Source organism: Meleagris gallopavo, chromosome 4 (genome assembly GCF_905368555.1).
Source record: "Meleagris gallopavo chromosome 4, MGAL_WU_HG_1.1, whole genome shotgun sequence".
Classification (NCBI taxonomy): Eukaryota; Metazoa; Chordata; class Aves; order Galliformes; family Phasianidae; genus Meleagris; species Meleagris gallopavo.
Window position 1 is genome coordinate 30,684,887 of NC_139407.1, and position 19,629 is coordinate 30,704,515.

The following is a 19,629-nucleotide window of genomic DNA, read 5'->3' on the forward strand; positions in this document are numbered from 1 at the left end:
AAACTTCATTCTAAATGGGTACTGACAGTTTTATTTCCAAAACAGAGATGAAGAAAATGAATGTATGAATGAATGTCCAGCTGGACTTCAGAGTTGACAAATAAGGAGGAGATCCACTCACACCTCATCTGCATCTTCCACACAAACCATTCTCTAAGAAGAATTAAACTGTTAACTTAAAACGTTTGGCTCCAGTCTGCAGACAGGAGTTGCTTCCCATAGAAGTATTGGAGGGAATAAACAAACTCAGTTGGTGCCACCAATATCTACCACCACCTCCTGCAGTGGTCATTTCATACACAGGGCTTTTTTATTTTTTTAGACCCAGATAGTCACAACGATTTAGACAGAAGTCCCCTAAGATTTATTTAAACATGCACTAGCCCTAACCAGATATCATTTACTAACTCAGCACACCTAGAACCTTTCCCAGGCGTACAGAAGCACCACTAAACATTGCTTGTGACCTCAGCCTGTAACAGTGCTCTCATTCCCTTCACAAGCACATGAGATCCACCAGCTTTACTCCTTTGGTAAGGGGACATATCCCAAACACCTTCTGTACAGTGAGGTGAGTAACAGCTGAAGGTTGCTTAGCAAGGAATGGCAACACCAACCAAAACACAATTCCCATTTTTCAGACTGATTTCAGTGGAACCTACCCTGTCACACAATATGGAAGGGATGGTTACCTACTCCTTCCTGGGATTACTTACAGCAGATTGCACCACTCTGAGATTCTACCGTGGGATTCAGCCACCAACAGCTCTACCAGCCCTGATACTTCAGGGATTTTTGAGAAAAATCTTCTACTCGCAGGAATCCCTCCTTCTACTCATCTTCAGAGTAACAGCAGCACAGAGAATACAACCAACAGCAGTCAAGCAAGACATACTGGCTCTTCTGCATCCTTACAGAAGCCAAAAGCCTCTCATTCCACGAGTTGTATTAAGAGAGTCAGGATAAAAAAGATTAATAAATGTTACACTTGAAATAAACAGCTTACTCTGACGCTTCGATGTCCTATAATTGTGTGTCTGTGACGATCTTGAAGGCACACCAATAAGCTCAAATTTTCAGATTAGCACTTCATATCTGAAGCTAAAATAAGCAGTTTGGAGAAGCTTCCTCTGCATGAAGGGACTGCAGCAAACTGGGAGCATTTCGCTGTTTTATTTACTTCTTACTACTTCAATTACTAATTCAATTGCAGCTGAAAAAACAAGAATGAGCTTATATTTACAGAAGCTACAAGGCCATGGTAAAAACAAGAACGCTCCATAAACAGCTGAGAATTCTAAAAAATATCCTTTGTGTAGGGCAGTGCTTTCAGGCATACCCAACATTACTGAAGGTGGTGTTTAATAAAGTAGATTTGTAGAAGCCATCCAAAAATGCTGTACCGAACTAGACCTATTGCTGGGGGTGGAAGAGAGAAAGAGATAACCACACACAACTCCAAAATCGATCTGCATCTGCTTATCATGAGACTCTTTGATCAAGGGGAAGGGCTGAACTGACACCCTTGTAAAATGGGTACGATATTAAAGAAAGAAATGATCAAGGCCAGGCTGGATGTGGATCTGGTCAGCCTGGTCAAGTGGTCAGTGACCCTGCACGTAGCAGGGGGGTTGAAACCAGATGATCTTTGAGGTCTTTTTCAACCCAGGCCATTCTATGATTCTATGAATTTAGGTGTCAGCAGCAGCAAACATACATTTACACTTGAACATGTAAATTCAAAGGCAAAAATCAACCTATATATACAAACTTTATATTACACAATTAAACTTTTGTTTAGTAAGTGATGTCCTAATGCATTTTACTATTTACAGAAGACAAATGTTTAGCAAAACTGGTACATAACTGAAAACTTAGATGATGCCTGCGTATTTACCTGTTTTATCTGAAACCTGAGTTCAGAGGAACTGCTAAACTGCGTTTTTATTTAAAAAGATAACAAATACAGAAGTTCTCAACCAATCTTAATATTCAAACTCCTTACCATATATGCCAGCCTTCACTCACCCGGTTTGTCCTCTCCCCCATTATTTTTGGGCTCATATCCTTAAAATCTAACAACAGCCCAGAAGACAGACCTTGGACTTGGTCCAAAGCACATGAAACGTGATGAGCATTTTTCTACGTGTGCTTCATGTATTTACATATCAGCAATAGATCGTGTTAAATAGGGAAGGGGAAACTGTACAGAGCCAACTCAGAATGTAATGTTTGGCTTAAGAGTACAGTCTTCTGTGACACTCCTCAGATAATTCTGACTCCAGAGACATTCCTTCATCTCACTCTTAAACACTTAAAAGCATCCAGCCATGACATTTTCCACATGTAACTGCATCTGTGCAAATTTTGCCCGACTGCACAGACCTGCTGAGTTTTCACTCAATCAAGGAGTCACTGCAGTCTTATTTTACATTACAGCTCCTTAAACAAGCCTGTGAGGCTACTTCTCTGAAGACAGAATCATTTTGCTTGCTGTACACGTGTTCACTCATCGAGTGAGGGCAGAATTCTGCCAGGAAGCATGCAAGTTGACCTCCTCTGCTGCGTCACTTCTCCTGTTACTTTCCTCTCATCTTAAGACTTCTCTTCCTGCACACTGAAAAGAGCTGACATTCTTTATTAACCAGAGGATAGGAAAAAGGCAACTTGCCACTTACAGACAATACTGGACCGTGCTACATAAAGTGGTTTTTTTGACAAACAGCGCTTTGCTGTAATTTCAGAAAGCAAGCTTAGAGGTTGCCACCATCACTGTAATAGGAGTTCATTAAGCTGGTGCTATGAAATCTCAATTTAACTTTTCCCAGAGCTACATCCAGCCCCTATGCTTCCATACTGAGATCTGAGTTTAGAAACAGACTGAGATGAAAACATCTGATTATAACTTTTTATTCCATCCCATTAGCTCAGCAACAACTGAGCCAAAACAATGTCTTTCCACTCATGGGGTTTTTGTGATTTAGAGTCTGCCAGGTTTCCAATTATACCTCCTTTGACTTGTTGCAACTGTACTCCCCATTTTTAAAACCCATCTCATTAACAGTGAAACCTACAAGTACATCAGCTCAGAGATTAGAGAAGCCTTAATGTATTAGCAATGGGAACAGCAAAAAAACAAACAAACAAAAAGCCTAAGAAACTGCCCCAAGTTCTTACAGTCAATGAACAGAACGACTGGGAGGGAACACCAACAAATGCAGTGCTCCACAATAGTTTCCATTTACAGCAAAACCATAAACTCTGATTTGGTTTCATTTCATGTGCCTTCCAGATTGCCAGCAGTCAGAAGACAGCAGTCCTACTGCTGAAAGCCACACAAGCTACACGCACCAATTTAAGCCTTAACTGAAATAAACACATAAAATGAAAAGCCTCCTACAAAAAAAAAAGAAAACTTCTAAAAGTCAAAATTAAACATCAAGGTGCTTTCAGACAAGTAAGACTCCCATTTGCTGAAAACACATTTCCTCCCCAGGAGCTGCTGGGAAGCACTTTGAAGCTAGATCCTCTGCTCCATTACCCAAGGCCATCCTCGTGTTCACACACCTAAAAACTGTGTTTTCAGCTGTGTATATTCTATGCTACCTCACTGCATCCTGAAATCAGTGGAAGGAAAAAAAAAAACAACAATCAGAACAGGTTTCTAGTTGTTTTTTTTTGTTTGTTTGTTTTTGTTTTTTTTTTTTAAACCGGAATGAGCAAGAATTAATATTAATTAAGCAGAAGCCATACAGTTCCTCACGAGACCTGGACTTAAATGCTCTGCTTGTTTACTAGCCTTTACTTAGTATTTAAAGCCAGGGCTACTCAGCCTGGGAAAGCCTTCATTTACTTACATACCATGACTAGGATGAAACAATCAGGGAAGCTTCCAGATGCCAAAGCTACTTCCCATCTATCGGTACCTACAAAGTCTGGAAGTTACTAAAAAAAAAAAAAAAAAAAAGTACTATTCTGCTGCCTCATGATATTTTAATCATCATTTGCTTTTTCATCTCTGTACACCACCTTCACCCATATTAAACAGGTACCTCTGGCTACATAAGGCACAGCACGCAAGCAAAAGCAAACGCTCACATCAGCTACGACTACGCGTACTTCTGTTATCTTGCCACGCCATCCACGATGCCTCTGGAAAGCCATATGTATAAGAACCCATTTCAGTGAATGGCTACAGATACAAATCAAACCTACGGTTTTGCCAATAAGTTTTCTTTTACACAAACTCTGTCGACCGCTGCTGTCCCACACAGTTGATCTCAACGTTGAGCTATCAGCCAACACATCTCCTGTGGCACCAGATATCCCCACCCACTCACCACACCTCATGCAAAACCCAACAGACCCTGTCAGTGAGCAGCCAAACATCTGTAGGATTGCTGAATCTTAGGTGCAATACTCCTGTACATGATTACGGCTGCCGATCTCCCATTTCAAAAGCTTCAACCAACTTGATGCTCACTTTCCTAAAAACAGATATCGCAAAAGAAACCAACCCAAACCAACACTGAACATCATCATTTGTTAATTGAGCCTGAACTCCATGCAGTGGAGGCCTTCTGCTACCAAGGGGATGAAGTTTCTCATATCAACTTCTATGGGAAAAAAGTACTTTTTTTTCCCCCAGACAAAGCCATCACTAGCATAGCCAAGCCCCTCCTTAGTCCTATAAGACGCTTACTTCCCTTTCTTCTTGCTCATTTTAACTCTTAGGTCAAAGGAAAAAAACGCCATTAAAAAAAAAAAAGATAGAAAGGCCTTAGAAATAAACGTTCAAAGAAAAACTTGAAAAACGTGGGTCAGCTTGGAGGATGCTGACAAAAGAAGGATGTTAACAAAAGAACAGCACCACCAAAGAGACCGTTCAGTTGAAACGTTACAGAATCGAAGCTGCTCAGCACAGCGGCTCTGCGTGACCACCGATGCAAATGGCAGAAGGGCTCAGGTCCTCATTCGCCTCTTCCAGCGATACCTACCTGAAACGACCACATTAAGCCACAACGAGTTGTCAGCGCTTCTTTGAGCTCCTTTCAGCGTTACATTCACAGGGCGGCCGCCGACCGCTTCGGAGAATTCTCCGGACGGGAGCGAAACGCCCAGGGCTGTCGAGCAGCCTTTGCCCCGGCCGCGAACCCACCCGCACGCCTTCCGGCCGATCCATCCCCGGGCCCCCTCGCCGCCCTCTCCCCCGCGCCTCGGTTCCCTCCGTCCACAAAGCGGAGCGCCGCGGGACTCCCGCCACCCCCCCCGCACACCGCGGGGCCGCCCCCGCGCCTTTCCCCGGCGCGAGCGGAGCCGTGCCGCCGCTCCCGCCCGCCACGAGGCCGGCGCGGTGCTGCCCCCTTCCCGCCCTCGCGGCGAGGCCCCGTGGGAGCCGTTATGAAAGCGGAGCGTCGGGGCCGGCCGCGCGCCCCTCTCCCCTCCCGACGTACCTCTGAGACCTCTTCTTCTTCCTCTTCCTCCTCATCCTCCTCCTCCTCCTCCTCCTCGCTGCCGTTGTTGCTGCTCTCGCTGCCGCCGCCGCCGCTCTCGCTGCTGCTGGCCGGCCGGCCCGCCCGCCCGCCGCGTTTCGCCTTGCCCGGCGCCTTCTTCTTCAGCAGCAGGTCGCACACCCGCACCAGCCCCCGCGGCGCCGCCGCCGCCGCACCGGCCGAGCACGACGGCGGCGAGGAGCCGGCCCCGCCGCTCGGCCCCTCCGGGGGACCGGGCCCCGCCGTGGCGCTCCCGGCGTCGCCGCCGCCGCCGCCTCCCTCCGCCGCCTTCTCCATGGCCGCCCACGCCGATCCGCCCCGGTGAGGAAGGAGGAGGCACTCGGGGCCGCCGCCGCCGCCTCGGTCACCTCTAGCGCCGGCGCCGCGCCACCTCTCGCGATACTTGTCGCCGCCGGCCGCCCGCCCGCTCCCGGCGCCGCAACGTCCGCGCCCGCCCGCCCCCCCTCGGCCGCCGCTTCAGCCTCGGCCGCCGCCCGGCTCGCGCGGCCTCACGCCGCGCCGCCCGCCCCCCCGCGCCCGCCCCGTCGCGGAACCCTCCTGGCCGCGACCCCTTCCGTGCGCGCCGCGCTCACCGCCCCGGCTCCGGAAGCGCTTCAAACGTCATCACCGGCGCCGGCCGGCCGTTTCCGCCCTTTCGCCTCGGCTCGCGGCCGCGCTCGCCCCGCCCTCCCTCTTGCGCGGCGGTCTAGCTCCTCGGCCCTTCCGTTGGCGGCCGCCGTTGGTGCGCGAGGCAGGGCGGTCCCGCTCGCGTTCCCGTTGCCTTTTGCCCTCGGTAGTTTCCCCACGCGTACTTCAAACGACGAGCGAGCTGCAGCGCGCGGTACGCGCGAGCTGGACGCCGTGCGTTCCGAGGCGGCCTCCTCAGTTCTGTGCAGCGAAGCCCGCAGTGTCCCTAACAAAACAAGCAACGCCGCGGTGCCGCTTTTACCGTGCGCTTGGGGCCGTATACCTTAGGCTGTGTTACCGCGCCCTGATGCCAGGCCCCTGCCCGTCCCCGACGTGCACGTGGGGCGTGAATTCGAGTACTCTTTAATTATTTTTCCTTTGGAAAACATAGTAGCTTCCACTGCGTGGTGTGGGTTAATCCCAGCATTAACAAAAGTCTTCTGGCCCCCGAATGCAGGCCACTGGTCCTTAAAAGAACAGGGATTTGCTACTCAATTTTTTGTAAGACTTGCTGGAAATCAGCAAGGAAAGTTTTTTTTAACCACAGGAGCACGTGAGTGGTTAAATAGACTGACAATGGCTGGTAAACCAGTGAAGTTCTGGGGTTCTATTTTCCTAATGACCAGCCTGAACCTCCTCTGGCGCAATTTAAGGCCGTTCCCTTTTTGTCCCCTCCATGTTATCTGGGAGAAGAGGCCAATGCTTTACAGGAGCTTTATTTCATTTCCTTCATCTTAAGTGCTGTCTGTTGTCTTATTTGGATAAAGTTAGAAAGAGCCAGCTGTGTCTGCAGCACCTCTGAAATGAGCATTTGTTCTACAGAATTCTCAAATAACTGATGTTTAGCATAAAAGCACACCTGCAGAGCTTCCCCCAGGTCACATCCCACCAATATCTATGCTCTTAATAACAAGACTGCATTCATGCACTCAGCAGCACTATGAAGTTATGAAATTATCTGCAAGTCACCCTGCTCCAGTTGTCACTCCTAACCTCTAAATTTCAGGTGTGAGACCAAGAGTTAAAGTAGATTTATAAATAGCTCTGTAGATGGCAGTTTGGGGGTGATCCAGGAGGAATAAGCAGAATGATGTAGCCACCCTACTCCTACCTCCTGCTGTGACTGTACAAAAATCACAAAAACAAAACAGCACATGATACACATTGGCAGATCTGTCAGAATAAGGGTTCTATCCTCTCGTGTGGAACCCGTAGATTTTTACTGTTGTATCGTGGAATACAGGCACAAGTTAAGGATTCTGTTTTGTCGTAGTCACAACAAACAGAATTGCAGGCTAATGCAAGTAAACTCAGCCCTATCTCCTGAGGTTATTGTTGAACATGTGAAAAATACAGTGCTTATTTTTAAGAGATGTGACTGGGTCTTTATAGCTTGATCTAAGAAGCAATGGATTTCTTTAACAGAAGATTTAACACAAGAAAAGCACATCTTAAATCTCTTTGGCTGTCTGAGCACCTGGCAGATGATCCAAGGGAGCTGCCCTCCCTCTCTCTCAGCACTGCAGCGTGAGGTCAGGAAGTGGCACTGAGGGATCCATCCTCTGCTGAGCTGGTCTCAGCTAAACAGGACTACAGCAGTGCTCTGTTCTGGTTCTGTTACAAACACGCATTTTCGTTCATATATTACTTCAGAGTAATCATTTGAATTGGTAAGCTTGATGGCTCAAACCTAGTTTCTTGCTAATGAAAGCAACCATGTAATTTTATCAGTCAGTGTTGTATTATGGATAAGGTTGAATAATTACAAAGCACTGCTCTTCCTGGCACAAACAGCATGGCCTATCTGAGGCTATTTGTTCAGTTTCTTTTATGATAGCGACCTCTGCTCTGATCAAAGAGTTGCTCCTTCTAATCTTGCAGAACAAATTGTTTTCCTCCATTTTTATAACACAGAGTTTCTACCTCCTCTCCCTGCTAGTTTGAGCCTTGTATGAGTGCAGCAGCAGTAAAAGCACTTGTAGCCTTTGGAGAAGCCTAGTGTTAGGTTCATCATGCTGGTAACCTGTTGGTTTGTTGTTTTTTTTTTGTCATGGGGAAAAGCTGCTCACACAAAAGTCAGGCATGAATCATAGTGGATTAAACAAGAGAACATTTTGAGAAGGCATGAAATTTCAATCAGTTACATAATAGCATTTTATATTTCAGAACCCCCAAATAAAACATTCTTTTAGATACCATAATAATCGTCAAGACTTGTTTATGAGGAAGGACAAAATAATTAAGGTATTTTTTCTTGTATCCCAGTTTCCACGTGAGTGCATAACCCAACCGTGTGTTTGCCATTCACTGGGCTTTGAGGCAATGGCTTACATCATGAGAGATCTAACAGGATCTGATCAGGAAAGTAATGTCCAACAAACACATTTCCTTTTGTGAGATTGCGAGTTTGAGTAACTTCAGACATTTATTTTTGTTGCTAGCATGGAGCTGCAGAAAATCTTTAGAAAAATAATCATCCTTTGTTATCCCTTTCATCTGTGACCTCTACTTCAGTATTTATTCAAATCTCTTTCAGTTATTGGCCTCTATACCAAATGTCAATAGTAGGAAAACCCAAGGTTTGCATTCAGTGAATGCTTTCAAGGACTGTCTTGTGTGGGGGAGATTCTTTAAAAAGTTCCGTGGGACAGCTCATGTGTTTAAACCTACTGTGTGGTGTAAGCATCAACATGGAGGTGCTTTCAGTTTTGTTTACAACTACTGAAAGATGTATTACTGTTAAAATCAGGAAGCAGGGATATTGCTTTGCAGTTACAACTGATGCGAGAACTGGACAAAGTTAGTACTGGTTTTAGAGTCTTGGTAACCCTGACAACACGTGCAAGTACATAATATGCATAGCTTGAGGCTGTACATCTGGTTTTTGCCTCTACCTCCCCTTCTGCATTGATTTTAAGTATGCACTCTTTCCTTCTTGGTTCACACACGGGTCTCCTAATTCAGCCCACCTATGCTCTGTGCCGTGCATTCCAGTGCTCCTAAACATGCTCTGTACACACTCATCTCATACTTCTTATGTATTTTTTCACCGCAGGGAAGTTTAAATGGTGATCAGAATGTCTGAAATGAAATCAGATGAGGGGAAAAAAGGTGGAAGAAAGTGTCTCATTCTTAATGCACTCCAATTAAAAAAATGAATATTCAACTTCGATAACTTTTTTGATAATGCACTGAACTGACACTTCTGAGTTGCTGAAATGCTTTTCTTTCTGGCAGAGGTTAAATTTATTTTTTCTCTAGTTTTGTTAAGACTTTCCAAATGTTTAACCCCCACTCAGAACTACTGCAGCTGCCACAAAGCTACATTTTCCTCTTGTCTCTCTCCAGCCATTTTCAGTTGCAGCTTTTCTATTCTTGTGAATACGACTGCTTTGGTCGATTTTCTGTAAGTGCTAAAGGACAACAACCTTTTAAAGAAGCTGAATACCATCAGCCTAACACCAACCCTCCTCCTCATTTTTATCACTTCATCTCAACTACCTCTAGTTTTAGTATTTGTGAGAGTAGGAGGAACATGGGAGGAACACAGAAATAATACATCTCCAGATGAGATGATTATTCATCTCATGATGAGATACTAAAAAACTCAAATCATGCCATTTTCATTAGTTATAGAATTGGTGAATTCATGTCATTGAATGTCTCTAATGCTCACAGCTTTAATGGGATGCAACTGTTGTAACTTTTGTGCGTGTTGCATTTTTATTCATGCCTTTCTGGGAACTGCAAACCCCAAATTGCTGTATTCCTTCAACATACGTACCAAAAAGACCAGGTTGCTGTACTCCTTGGTGCACAGCATTGTCTCAAAAAAGAAAAAAAAAGAAAAAAAGAAAAAAGATCACTTAATTATTTTAAACTACAAATTTGAGTTTGTTCAGCAATGATGCAATTACTGCTATTCAAGTCAGAGGGAGAAAGGAAGAAGGAGATGACAAATGTCTCCAGATTGAGATAATTACTTTTTCTGTGACATATATTTTCAGATTGTTTAAAACTCATTCTGTGATATATATATTTTCAGATTGTTTAAATCTCAGTGTTAATAGTAGTATGTTATTCATGGAAAAGAAAGATAATGAACTATTTTTATGCAGCCACGGCAATTACTTTAACTTTTTTCAATATCTTTGTTTCTCCATTCCAGGTCGCATCCTGTGAGCATCTCAGCTGGTGTGACTTTGTGAGTAAATAAAGTCTAGACAGATTCTGACTTGAACAAATTCAGCATTAGCCTAGAAGAACTGCTGAGAGTCACAGCAGCACTGTTCATCACGGGACTGCACCTCTCTACATGCAGAAGGTAAAGCACTAACATCAATACTAACACTCAAATGCACTCAGTACAAAGGCCCATTCAGTAGTGACTTCTGCCTACACTAGTCATGATAAGCCAGATGATTTTGCTGTTTGCCATGCTTATCCACATCAGTGTCCATTTTAAGTATACATATATATATATATATATATCCTGCTTCGGTGTCTTCAAAGTTATTCATCTTCCATTTCAGGTCCTGATACTACACATTCTGATTATTGCCATTAACACTTAGTACAACATTGTGCTACTTTTGTCTCTTTCCACTTGTTTTTAATTGAGAAATTTAAAACAAGCCCAGAGAGCAAAACCTCCAGTGAATCAATCTTTTACTTAACGCCTGAACTTCACTGTTTTTCACACTGAGTTTTACAGACTCATCACCAATTCACACCCTGATATGTACTGTCCCTGTACTACTAGTCTATAACAATGTGCTAAACTTTAAATTCTAAAGGGTTGATTAGGTAGTAATTGATCTGAAGCATTAAGCAAGAACATTCATTATGTAATAAATTTAGAAATTTCTGAGTCTTTATCTTATTTAAGAAATTGCTTAACCTGTTGAGACCTCAAAATTTATTAGTAGCTTGTGAAACTTCTGGTTTCTGATTTGCTTCACATGTTTTCAAGTGTGAATATTTTTGAGTATAAAATGGAAAAATCCCATGGTAAATTTGGGCAAATTTAATCTGATGAGCTTCTGGATCTCTTTCAGATTCTCTTCAAATGCTATAAAAAATAAAAACCAACAGGTTGGGTTACTAGTGCTTAACCTAGAAGCCTAACCTCTATATGGTCAGTGCAGAGAAAGGCTTTTCTGAGGGGGAATGTTTAGGTAGATCAACTTCTAATATGCTTTTCTGTATTAAACATATGATACAGAGTGGTATAATTTTCCCCAAGTATTTGAATTGAAAATGGTTCGAACTGAAGCAATAGAACATGAGATCTACCCACAGTATAAATATAACCCTACTATCCATGTTCCTCTTAGCCATCAAAACACCTTTTCTGTATCATAACTCATTTATAGCTTCTTTCCTTTGGTTCTTTTTCTGAACTAGTCCTTGTTGTTTTTTTCTAGTGATTGAAATGTATCAGGAATTCACCTTGTGCTAGTGTGTGCCTTAGTTGTTGGGGCAAGAGAGAGAGTTGTGTATAGATAAATGTTCAAATGAATTTGTGAGCTTTTTGTACAGTCACCAAAAATTGCCAAATAATAGTATGCTGGTTTTTTCACAAGCGGTAACTGAACAGACGGAATATTCACTAGGATTGCACGAGTAGATCATTGTCATTCAGTGGCACAGCTGTATTCACCCAGTGTGCTCTGCAGTTTTGTATTATGGATTTGTAACCTCAAGGAATGAGTGAGAGCTTTCAAGCCAAAGCCTCCTGAAGTGAACAAGTAATGTGGCTTCTTTTTTATTATTACAATCATTTTAGGTAGTGCAGCATATGGACTACACAAGAATTAGCGAGGAGGTTAAATACTTCTTCTTATATTTTGTGTTTTACTTTGAGTCTTGCCAGTCCTTAATGATAATTTCTACAGTAACCACTTTTTAAGTAAACAACTGATTAGTTCTGAAATTAGTCCTTGAAATGGCTTCTCTTTGTGCAGCTCAGGAAATCTTAATGGAAACAGCCTTCAGCTGGAATGCAGAACAACAAGGTTCAGGCTGTTACTTTTCTATCTTCATATAAAATATTTGTACTACTAGGCTAGCTTATCTCTGGACAAGAAAGGAGGTAACAATCTCTGTGCCTGAGTTTCTGTGAAAACTTTAGTAGATCTTTGTTTCAATGAAGGCAGTATAAGAAAGCTCTTCGCTACCTCAAGAAGTTACTTTGGATGGAATAAAAACTACTTTTTTTCCCCCAGAGCTCTAGTGATAAACAGAAAAATAGTCTAAAAGGCCCTGACTGTCCCAAACTGTTTCCAGCTACCTAGGATACAGTGGAGCCTCCTTTATCTTTTTCCAAAACAATTTTTTCCATACCTTGTTTATTTTGCACTATTGTCTCCTGCTATCTGCCATTTTGTATTTGTATCAGTTCATTTCCTTTGAACAATTTATTGCTGATTTCTGTTCTCCTATTGTAGGGAGAGATTTGGATACAGGTTTTAAAAAGGTAGTTTTTTAAAAAAGAGGAAAGATCAAGCTTCCTGTCATTTTTGTTTGCCACAGTAGGTGGAGCTAGAATATGGCTATTCATCTACACCTAAAACTAGTTGGACTTGAGGGCCACTATTGACAAATTCTTTCTGTTCCCACCAGCTGAGAAAAGAAAATTTATTAAAGCATTTCATTCTGTAGCATACATATGTAGCATATATATTTTAATTTTTTTTCTCTAACTGTCAGGATATATAAAGCAGATGGTCTGTTTGTTTCATTTATTTCCAGGAGGTAAAAACACAGATATTTTGTGTGTTTATGTGTATGAAACACATTTACAATGCCATTGCCTTTAATGCAAACTAGTTACAAGAGTAAGTAAGTGTTGCCTTGACTAGCTTTGTGTTCCTGAATTAGCATTCATTTTAATGAGGATTTCACATTCATGGGAGGAAAAATACTAATGAGGTAAATTTTCATTGTCACCTGTAATTCTATTGTTTTCTTACTCAGCTACATTAATTCAGTTATATTGCTAACTGAGGAAGTATCACTAGAAATGAAGGGCTTGAAAGTACTTGAAAAGAGGACTGCAGCAAATTGTGATACATATTCACCTATGGATGCAATGAGCAGACTTGTGTGCTGAAGGGTAAATCTGGATTGTTAATTCTCAGTCATTAATTTGGATACACAAACTCAGCCTCAAGTATCTGGTTTGTTTTCTCAGTCGTGTAATTTTCAAATATGCACAAGATACTATTTTTTAGTAAATAACATTGCATTACAGAAGTATGTTTGAACACAAATTCATAAACTTAACTTCAAACATTGCTACAGTCTACCCACGTTTAGCAAAGCTCCTAAATTCCGTTTAAGTTCAGTAAGATTGAAAACATCTGCTTCAGCCTATTTGCATTCAGCAAGTCACTCCTATGGAAGTTCTATGTATCCCAATTCCAAATCCTGCACACCGCTTTGTTGGCAGGTGATTGTTACTAGCTGGAAAAATCATAATTTTTAAAGAGCTGCACCTTAACAGTGTTACTTACTATCTTAAAGAGCTTTTCACGTTCTTTATTTAAAGTGCCTTTCTTTAATTTAAAAAGATCCGTGTAAGATCAATGAAAAATTTTTCTGATAGAAGTATTTTCAAAAGTGTTACACAAATAGTTTCCAACAAGAACACCGAATAAATGGCACATTCTTATTAATCAGCAAGTCTAGTTTACTATTGTTAAAGCAGCAACCATTAGTCTCTTTGTTAAACTACTCATATAGCAATCCTCTAAAATTGTCAGGTCCGATATTATATGCGGGGGGTATTTTTTTTTTTAAGTTGTTTTGACATCTTCACATTCAGAGAACTTTAAGCAGAAGAAAGAAGTCTGAGCCCAAAATTGCAACTCTTTAAAAAGAAAATTTCTCCTCCTGGCTGGAAGAAAGACGTTTTGAGAAATCAAATTCAGAGATAGACCATAACTTCATAGCTGAATGCTTGGCCTTTTCCCTGTCCTGACACAGCAGCTTACACTGCAGATTTTGTACCCCAAATTAATATCTGAACTTATGGCTATTATGATTTAATCTTCAGAAGCATTACTCTTAGTACGATAGTAAAGATAAGGTCATCCCAGATTTGCATAAGAAGAAACACGCTTGCGGCTATGAGCGTAAAAGTCAGCATACAGAGTAATTGTCCTAAAATACCAGTTTCTGTGGTTTTCTTTTTGTTTGTTTCTTTGTTTGTTTTCAGAAAGCTTGCCTTAATAGTACAGTCTTGCATTGAAATCTCTTATTTCATCATGTAAGAGTGGTACCTCGTATTTTTGTGCTTCACCTCAGAAAAGATCTTTCTCAGAGCTGCACATATGTGCGTCTGTAAAAACTTTAAGTGTTTGGGTTTGGAAAAATGAAAAGCTTTGGACTGTCAAGAAAATTAAAAGTTTCCATTTACAAATGTGAGGAGAGGCAAGAAAATTTGGATAAGTTCTTCATATATGCTGAACTTAAATGTCTCAAAATAGCTATCTCCAAAGAGAGGAAAGATAAATAAGAAGTAGGAATGCTTTCAGGAGCTTTACATGCTTTTCATGTCAATTCACAGAAGGAATTAATTTAAGTTTCTTTACATTGCAGCTACTTCTCAGAAGATGTATTGGAAAAGGCTTCCATAAACCTTCCCAAGTGTCCCTCTCAGATGATTAATATGGTATGAAATCGCCTCAGTGAAATGTGTACAATCTCAGAAATTATACTCCACATCACTGAGGAGGTCTACATCATCAATTCAAAGGACTTGTTATTTGCTGAACAAACCAAGGATGTTATTTGCTTAGCTTTATACCAACAAGCACTTGTCAGACTGTTTTTTGAGGGGCATTCATGCATCTCAGTTGCTCTGATGACTTGCCAGCCGCACAGTCTTCTCAACATCCAAGCTCTGCACTGCATCTCTATTTTAGAATTAGTTTTGGGGTGGAAAAAGACAACTCCATAACAAACTCTTAGCTTTCCATCACAGCAGTAACAGCATTTACAGTTTAATCTCATACACCCTGGCTTTGCTGGAGAAGCTCCTGGCGTGTTATGTGATGAGCTGCTTTCCAGAGAGCACTCTGGAAGCCAACAGGAGAGGAAATATGATGTTATAAAAACAATGCAGTTTAAGCAAAGTAATTGAATATTTGATTTTTCTCTGAATTGTGTTTATAATAGAACAAATTGACTCCCAGTCTTTTCCATGGGAGATGAGTGTAAGTGCAAGACAACCCCAGCTGCCTGAAACCTCCATTCCCAGCACAAAGAATTAGTTCAGAAATATCAGAATTCTTAAAAAAAAAAGAAGAAAAAAAAAAAGGAGCAAAACTAGTGTTAGGATTATGTGAAGGGCACTTTTGTGAGAAGGCTCATGTTGTGGACTCATGCTAGCACACCCTGCAGTAATCTAAATGGAAAAGTAGCCTTAGCTTACATCAGGAATACTTCAGACTGCCATTGGATACCTCTGCATTTCCCTAGGCACTACTCTTGGTGAGCAGGGGGCTGAATTTTCTCAAAATGACTTATTTATGATAAAGAGCCAGATGGCCTCAAAGCAGGTGTGATTTAGTAAAACACTGCCCATTCCCTCCTCAACAGTCTTTGCAGGGTTTAGTTTACTGTTTGCTTTGAATCTTAACCAGAAAAGTAGGAATTCTGCTGGTGGCCATGGGGAGAGCCAAGGATCTCTCTGGTGCCTCATTTACCACTTACACTGGAACCATCATCCTCAGCAACTGAGCCCTGCACCATCCACAACTCACGGCACTTTCCCCAGCACCAGCATCTTTGTTGGACGTTCATTCTTACAGGTGTTGCCTAGTTAGATAATTAAGAATTAGGTGAAAACAGGCAGCCTGAGCAGGGTGCCCTGTGCCACATTAATTTGCAACAGAACTAACTCTCATGGTCTATGAAGTGCTATCTGTCACTAAGTATGGAAAAACATTCATTCCCGCAACTTCAAAGGCTGTGATAAGGTCAGAGATGTAGGTGGCACATGCTTTCTGTGGCCACGGACTACCAGGAGTGCTTCACCTCTCTCTGCAGACCTTCTATCCCTGTTAGGTTGCCCCTCCACATCACTGCCGAGGTGCAGGAAGCTTTGTTTGTGTGCACCAACAGAATATTTTTCTCAGTGTTGAGGGTTCACAGCTTCTGTGCAAAAGTTGTGTTGCCAATAGGTGGCATGCTTCTCCTGACTCTGGGGACTGAAAAGGCTTGCTGCATGTCTGAGCTAGCGCTTATCAAATGCTGATAGCCGTTCAGTTCAGCACACAGTGTCTTTCTCTGTTAGAGCTCTCTTTTATGATAGGATTAGGCTCAATCCAGTTTTAGAATAAGTTCAATATAATCTGAGACAGACTTGATTATTACTGTCCATATTTGTGCTTTCCCCATTTTTGCCAGAGCTTTTCATCCACTACTGTTGATCCATTTGTGCAAGTCTTCCACTGCAGTTTCAGATAGGTTGTTTGGCCTTATATGCAGGATGTAATTAACTAGTTTTTTGATGTGTGACTTGGACGTTTCCTGCTCTTCTGCTGACTTGGCAGAGAGTGTGGAATAATGTCCTCAAAGTGCTGCAGATTAACCAAAGTCCATATAGAAATATCCAGGTTATATATCTCACAGCACTTTTGTAAATTAAACGTTTTGGCATGAAGAACAGCATCCCACTTGCAATAAAATAAACAGTTTCTAAGAAACTCGTGTTAACCAAGGTCTCTGCTGGAACTTAACCTTGAATATATTGTTGTCTTCAATGGAGCTGTACAAAGAGCACACAGTTAAGCATATCTGCAATTCCAGACTTTGAAAATTCACTGATACAAAGTCGTAACTGCACAGACCTTTTGGCAGGATAAAGATTCCAATTTTGACCTGAAAACTGTGACTTTAGCTGTTAGTTTTCTCAGGAAAAAAAAAGAAAAAAAAAAAGATTGTTTCATTATTCAGAAGATCTTCACCTTGTCTTTTCAACAATCTGTTTCTTTGGTCTGGAATAAATAAGCAGAGCACTTTTCAGAAACGTGCTATTTTATCTAATTTTGTTTCCAGTGATGGGAGGTGAATTTTAGCACTGACTTCAGCATAAGCAGAATTAAGCTAATGCTGAGTATATTCCAAAATCCAGCTGAGGACCTGGTAACATTACTGAGTTCTCAGGTAGCTACTTAAGCAGTAGCGGTGCCCAACAGACAATATTCTCTGATTTCTCTCATTTAAGTCCATCCTTGCCTAAGTGATTTTCCTTTCAGAAGTCAAAAAGACAGATTGCCTACAAATGAAATAAAATGAGTTTCCTTTCAAAGGAAAAAGATTAAAAGCAATACATTACATAGAAATTCAGTTGGAAGCCTATTCTAAATTTCAGCTTCTCCACACAATTTTAGTTCCAGTGCTATATTGTTTTTTGTTGAATTCTATGACCAGCTTGATTATGAAGTTTTCTCTTTGTGGGTGGTAAGTTAAAATGACTTGAGTCAATGTCAGTGGAATTTTGGTTTGTCACCACATGGTACAAAAACTTCATGTTTTTTCCTAAGAACAGAAAATTCAGTTCAAAGTTTCATGAATAAGTGCCATGAAAGCTGATAAAAGCACATCTTATCAGTAAAGCAGTGAAGGTTACTAGCCAGCAGCTTCCAAATTTATTATTCTAAAAACATGGCAACTGCAAATCTTTTTTAGAATTTGTATCTGTAGATCTTAAAGAAGAAAAGGTCATTCTTAAATTTCCTTGAAAACAATACCTTACTTTTTGAGGCAAATGTATTGACAAGCTGGTATCTTTTTGTTCTTTTGATTTTATACTGAGTTCTAGTAGTCACGTTTTTAATGGAGGCTCTTTTTCAGAAAATCTTCAAGTTCATATTTAACTACTGCATGAAATCAGGTACGCAACAAAGTACTTTGGTCTTGCAGGTCTGATTCACGTTACATTAGTCTAGATTGACTCCATTTCATGCATTTGTCACTTTTAGACAAAATGGGACATGCAGAATCAGAAACTTGACTTAATTTTGCATTAATGGGAATAGCATTGAACATCCTAAATATTCATGCTGACTAGGAGCAAAAGCACCACTGATAATAATGAATCCTGTATTTTCCACATGCAGGATTTTCACCTAAGCTCTATGTCATGGTTTCATGATTTTTCATTATCGGTATTCCACATCATAACATCATGCAATGTACTGGGGGTTTGACTGCTGATGCTCAAGTTCCGGGTGCCTGTCCAGCGGAGAAGAGCAGCTACGTTTCCCCAGGGGGCTTTGCGGTCAGCGAGGAGATATAACTCCCGGCAAGGTCACCTGATGCTCTCTTCTCTGCCTGCGCTGCTTCGCTTGCGCTTCTCTGCCTGCGCTGCTTCGCTTGCGCTTCTCTGCCTGCGCTTCTCGCCTGCGCTTCTCTGCCTGCGCTTCTCATCTCAGCGTTGTGGTAAGGCCGATCCACCATCAATTTCACATTCTCTCTCCTTATAAAATTCTGTTGATACCATATTTAGTAAATTACTTTGTTTTACCTCAGATTGTTGCCACTGTTTTCAATTATTTCGGGGTCCCTTATTTTCTTTTTTTTTCCGGGGGCGCGGATCCGCGGATCCCTCCGCCCTTCTAGTCACGGAACCGGGCCGAACCAGCCCGTAAACCGTTGACATTCTCCACCAAGACTAGAAAGTAATTTACTAAATATGGTATCAACAGAATTTTATAAGGAGAGAGAATGTGAAATTGATGGTGGATCGGCCTTACCACAACGCTGAGATGAGAAGCGCAGGCAGAGAAGCGCAGGCGAGAAGCGCAGGCAGAGAAGCGCAAGCGAAGCAGCGCAGGCAGAGAAGCGCAAGCGAAGCAGCGCAGGCAGAGAAGAGAGCATCAGGTGACCTTGCCGGGAGTTATATCTCCTCGCTGACCGCAAAGCCCCCTGGGGAAACGTAGCTGCTCTTCTCCGCTGGACAGGCACCCGGAACTTGAGCATCAGCAGTCAAACCCCCAGTACATTGCATGATGTTATGATGTGGAATACCGATAATGAAAAATCATGAAACCATGACACTCTGCTTCCTCAAGTGTATCCACCTTCTATTCATACTGTTTTCCTTTTTTCACACATTTTCTCACAGACAATGCAAGGAACACAAGGGTTGGTCTCTTTAACACACACTGAACTCTGTACATTTTCCAGTAATGTAAGGAATGATTAGCCATCTTTTGGGTGACACTTTCAATCTTTTCAATTTCTAGATTTAAGTTTGTTTTATATATTTGTCAGGTTAAATTAAGTGTCTGCCCCTCCACTTCCTTTTGTGAGGTGCTGTAGGCATCCATGAGGTCTCACCCAGAGTCCTCTTCTCTGGGCTGAACAAACCAAGAGGGGCATGCAGGAAGGCAGGAAGGCCCCGGGCTTGTAGGATTTCTAGCTATGGAACATCCAG

General features: G+C 42.0%; 1 protein-coding gene and 1 long non-coding RNA gene across 6 annotated transcripts in view; one reads left to right on the top strand and one right to left on the bottom strand.

Annotated features, from left to right (window-relative positions):
* Positions 1 to 5,977, bottom strand: part of ANKRD17 (ankyrin repeat domain 17) — an 81,562-nt gene extending 75,585 nt beyond the window's left edge. For 2 of the 5 annotated variants that reach the window (XM_085222700.1, XM_085222699.1), the window contains exon 1: positions 5,454 to 5,977. In XM_085222700.1, the coding sequence (XP_085078826.1) occupies positions 5,454 to 5,789 (336 nt within the window). In that variant the 5' untranslated portion in view covers positions 5,790 to 5,977. Of the gene's footprint in view, positions 1 to 4,997; positions 5,028 to 5,453 lie in introns of those variants that run through there. The other 3 variants (XM_085222704.1, XM_085222703.1, XM_085222702.1) reach the window with 2 other exon arrangements.
* A 137-nt stretch (positions 5,978 to 6,114) lies between these two features.
* Positions 6,115 to 18,721, top strand: LOC146544459 (uncharacterized). Its single transcript, XR_014882992.1, has 2 exons — positions 6,115 to 10,503; positions 14,784 to 18,721. It is a non-coding gene; the product is annotated as an uncharacterized LOC146544459 (long non-coding RNA).
* Positions 18,722 to 19,629: the final 908 nt, after the last annotated feature.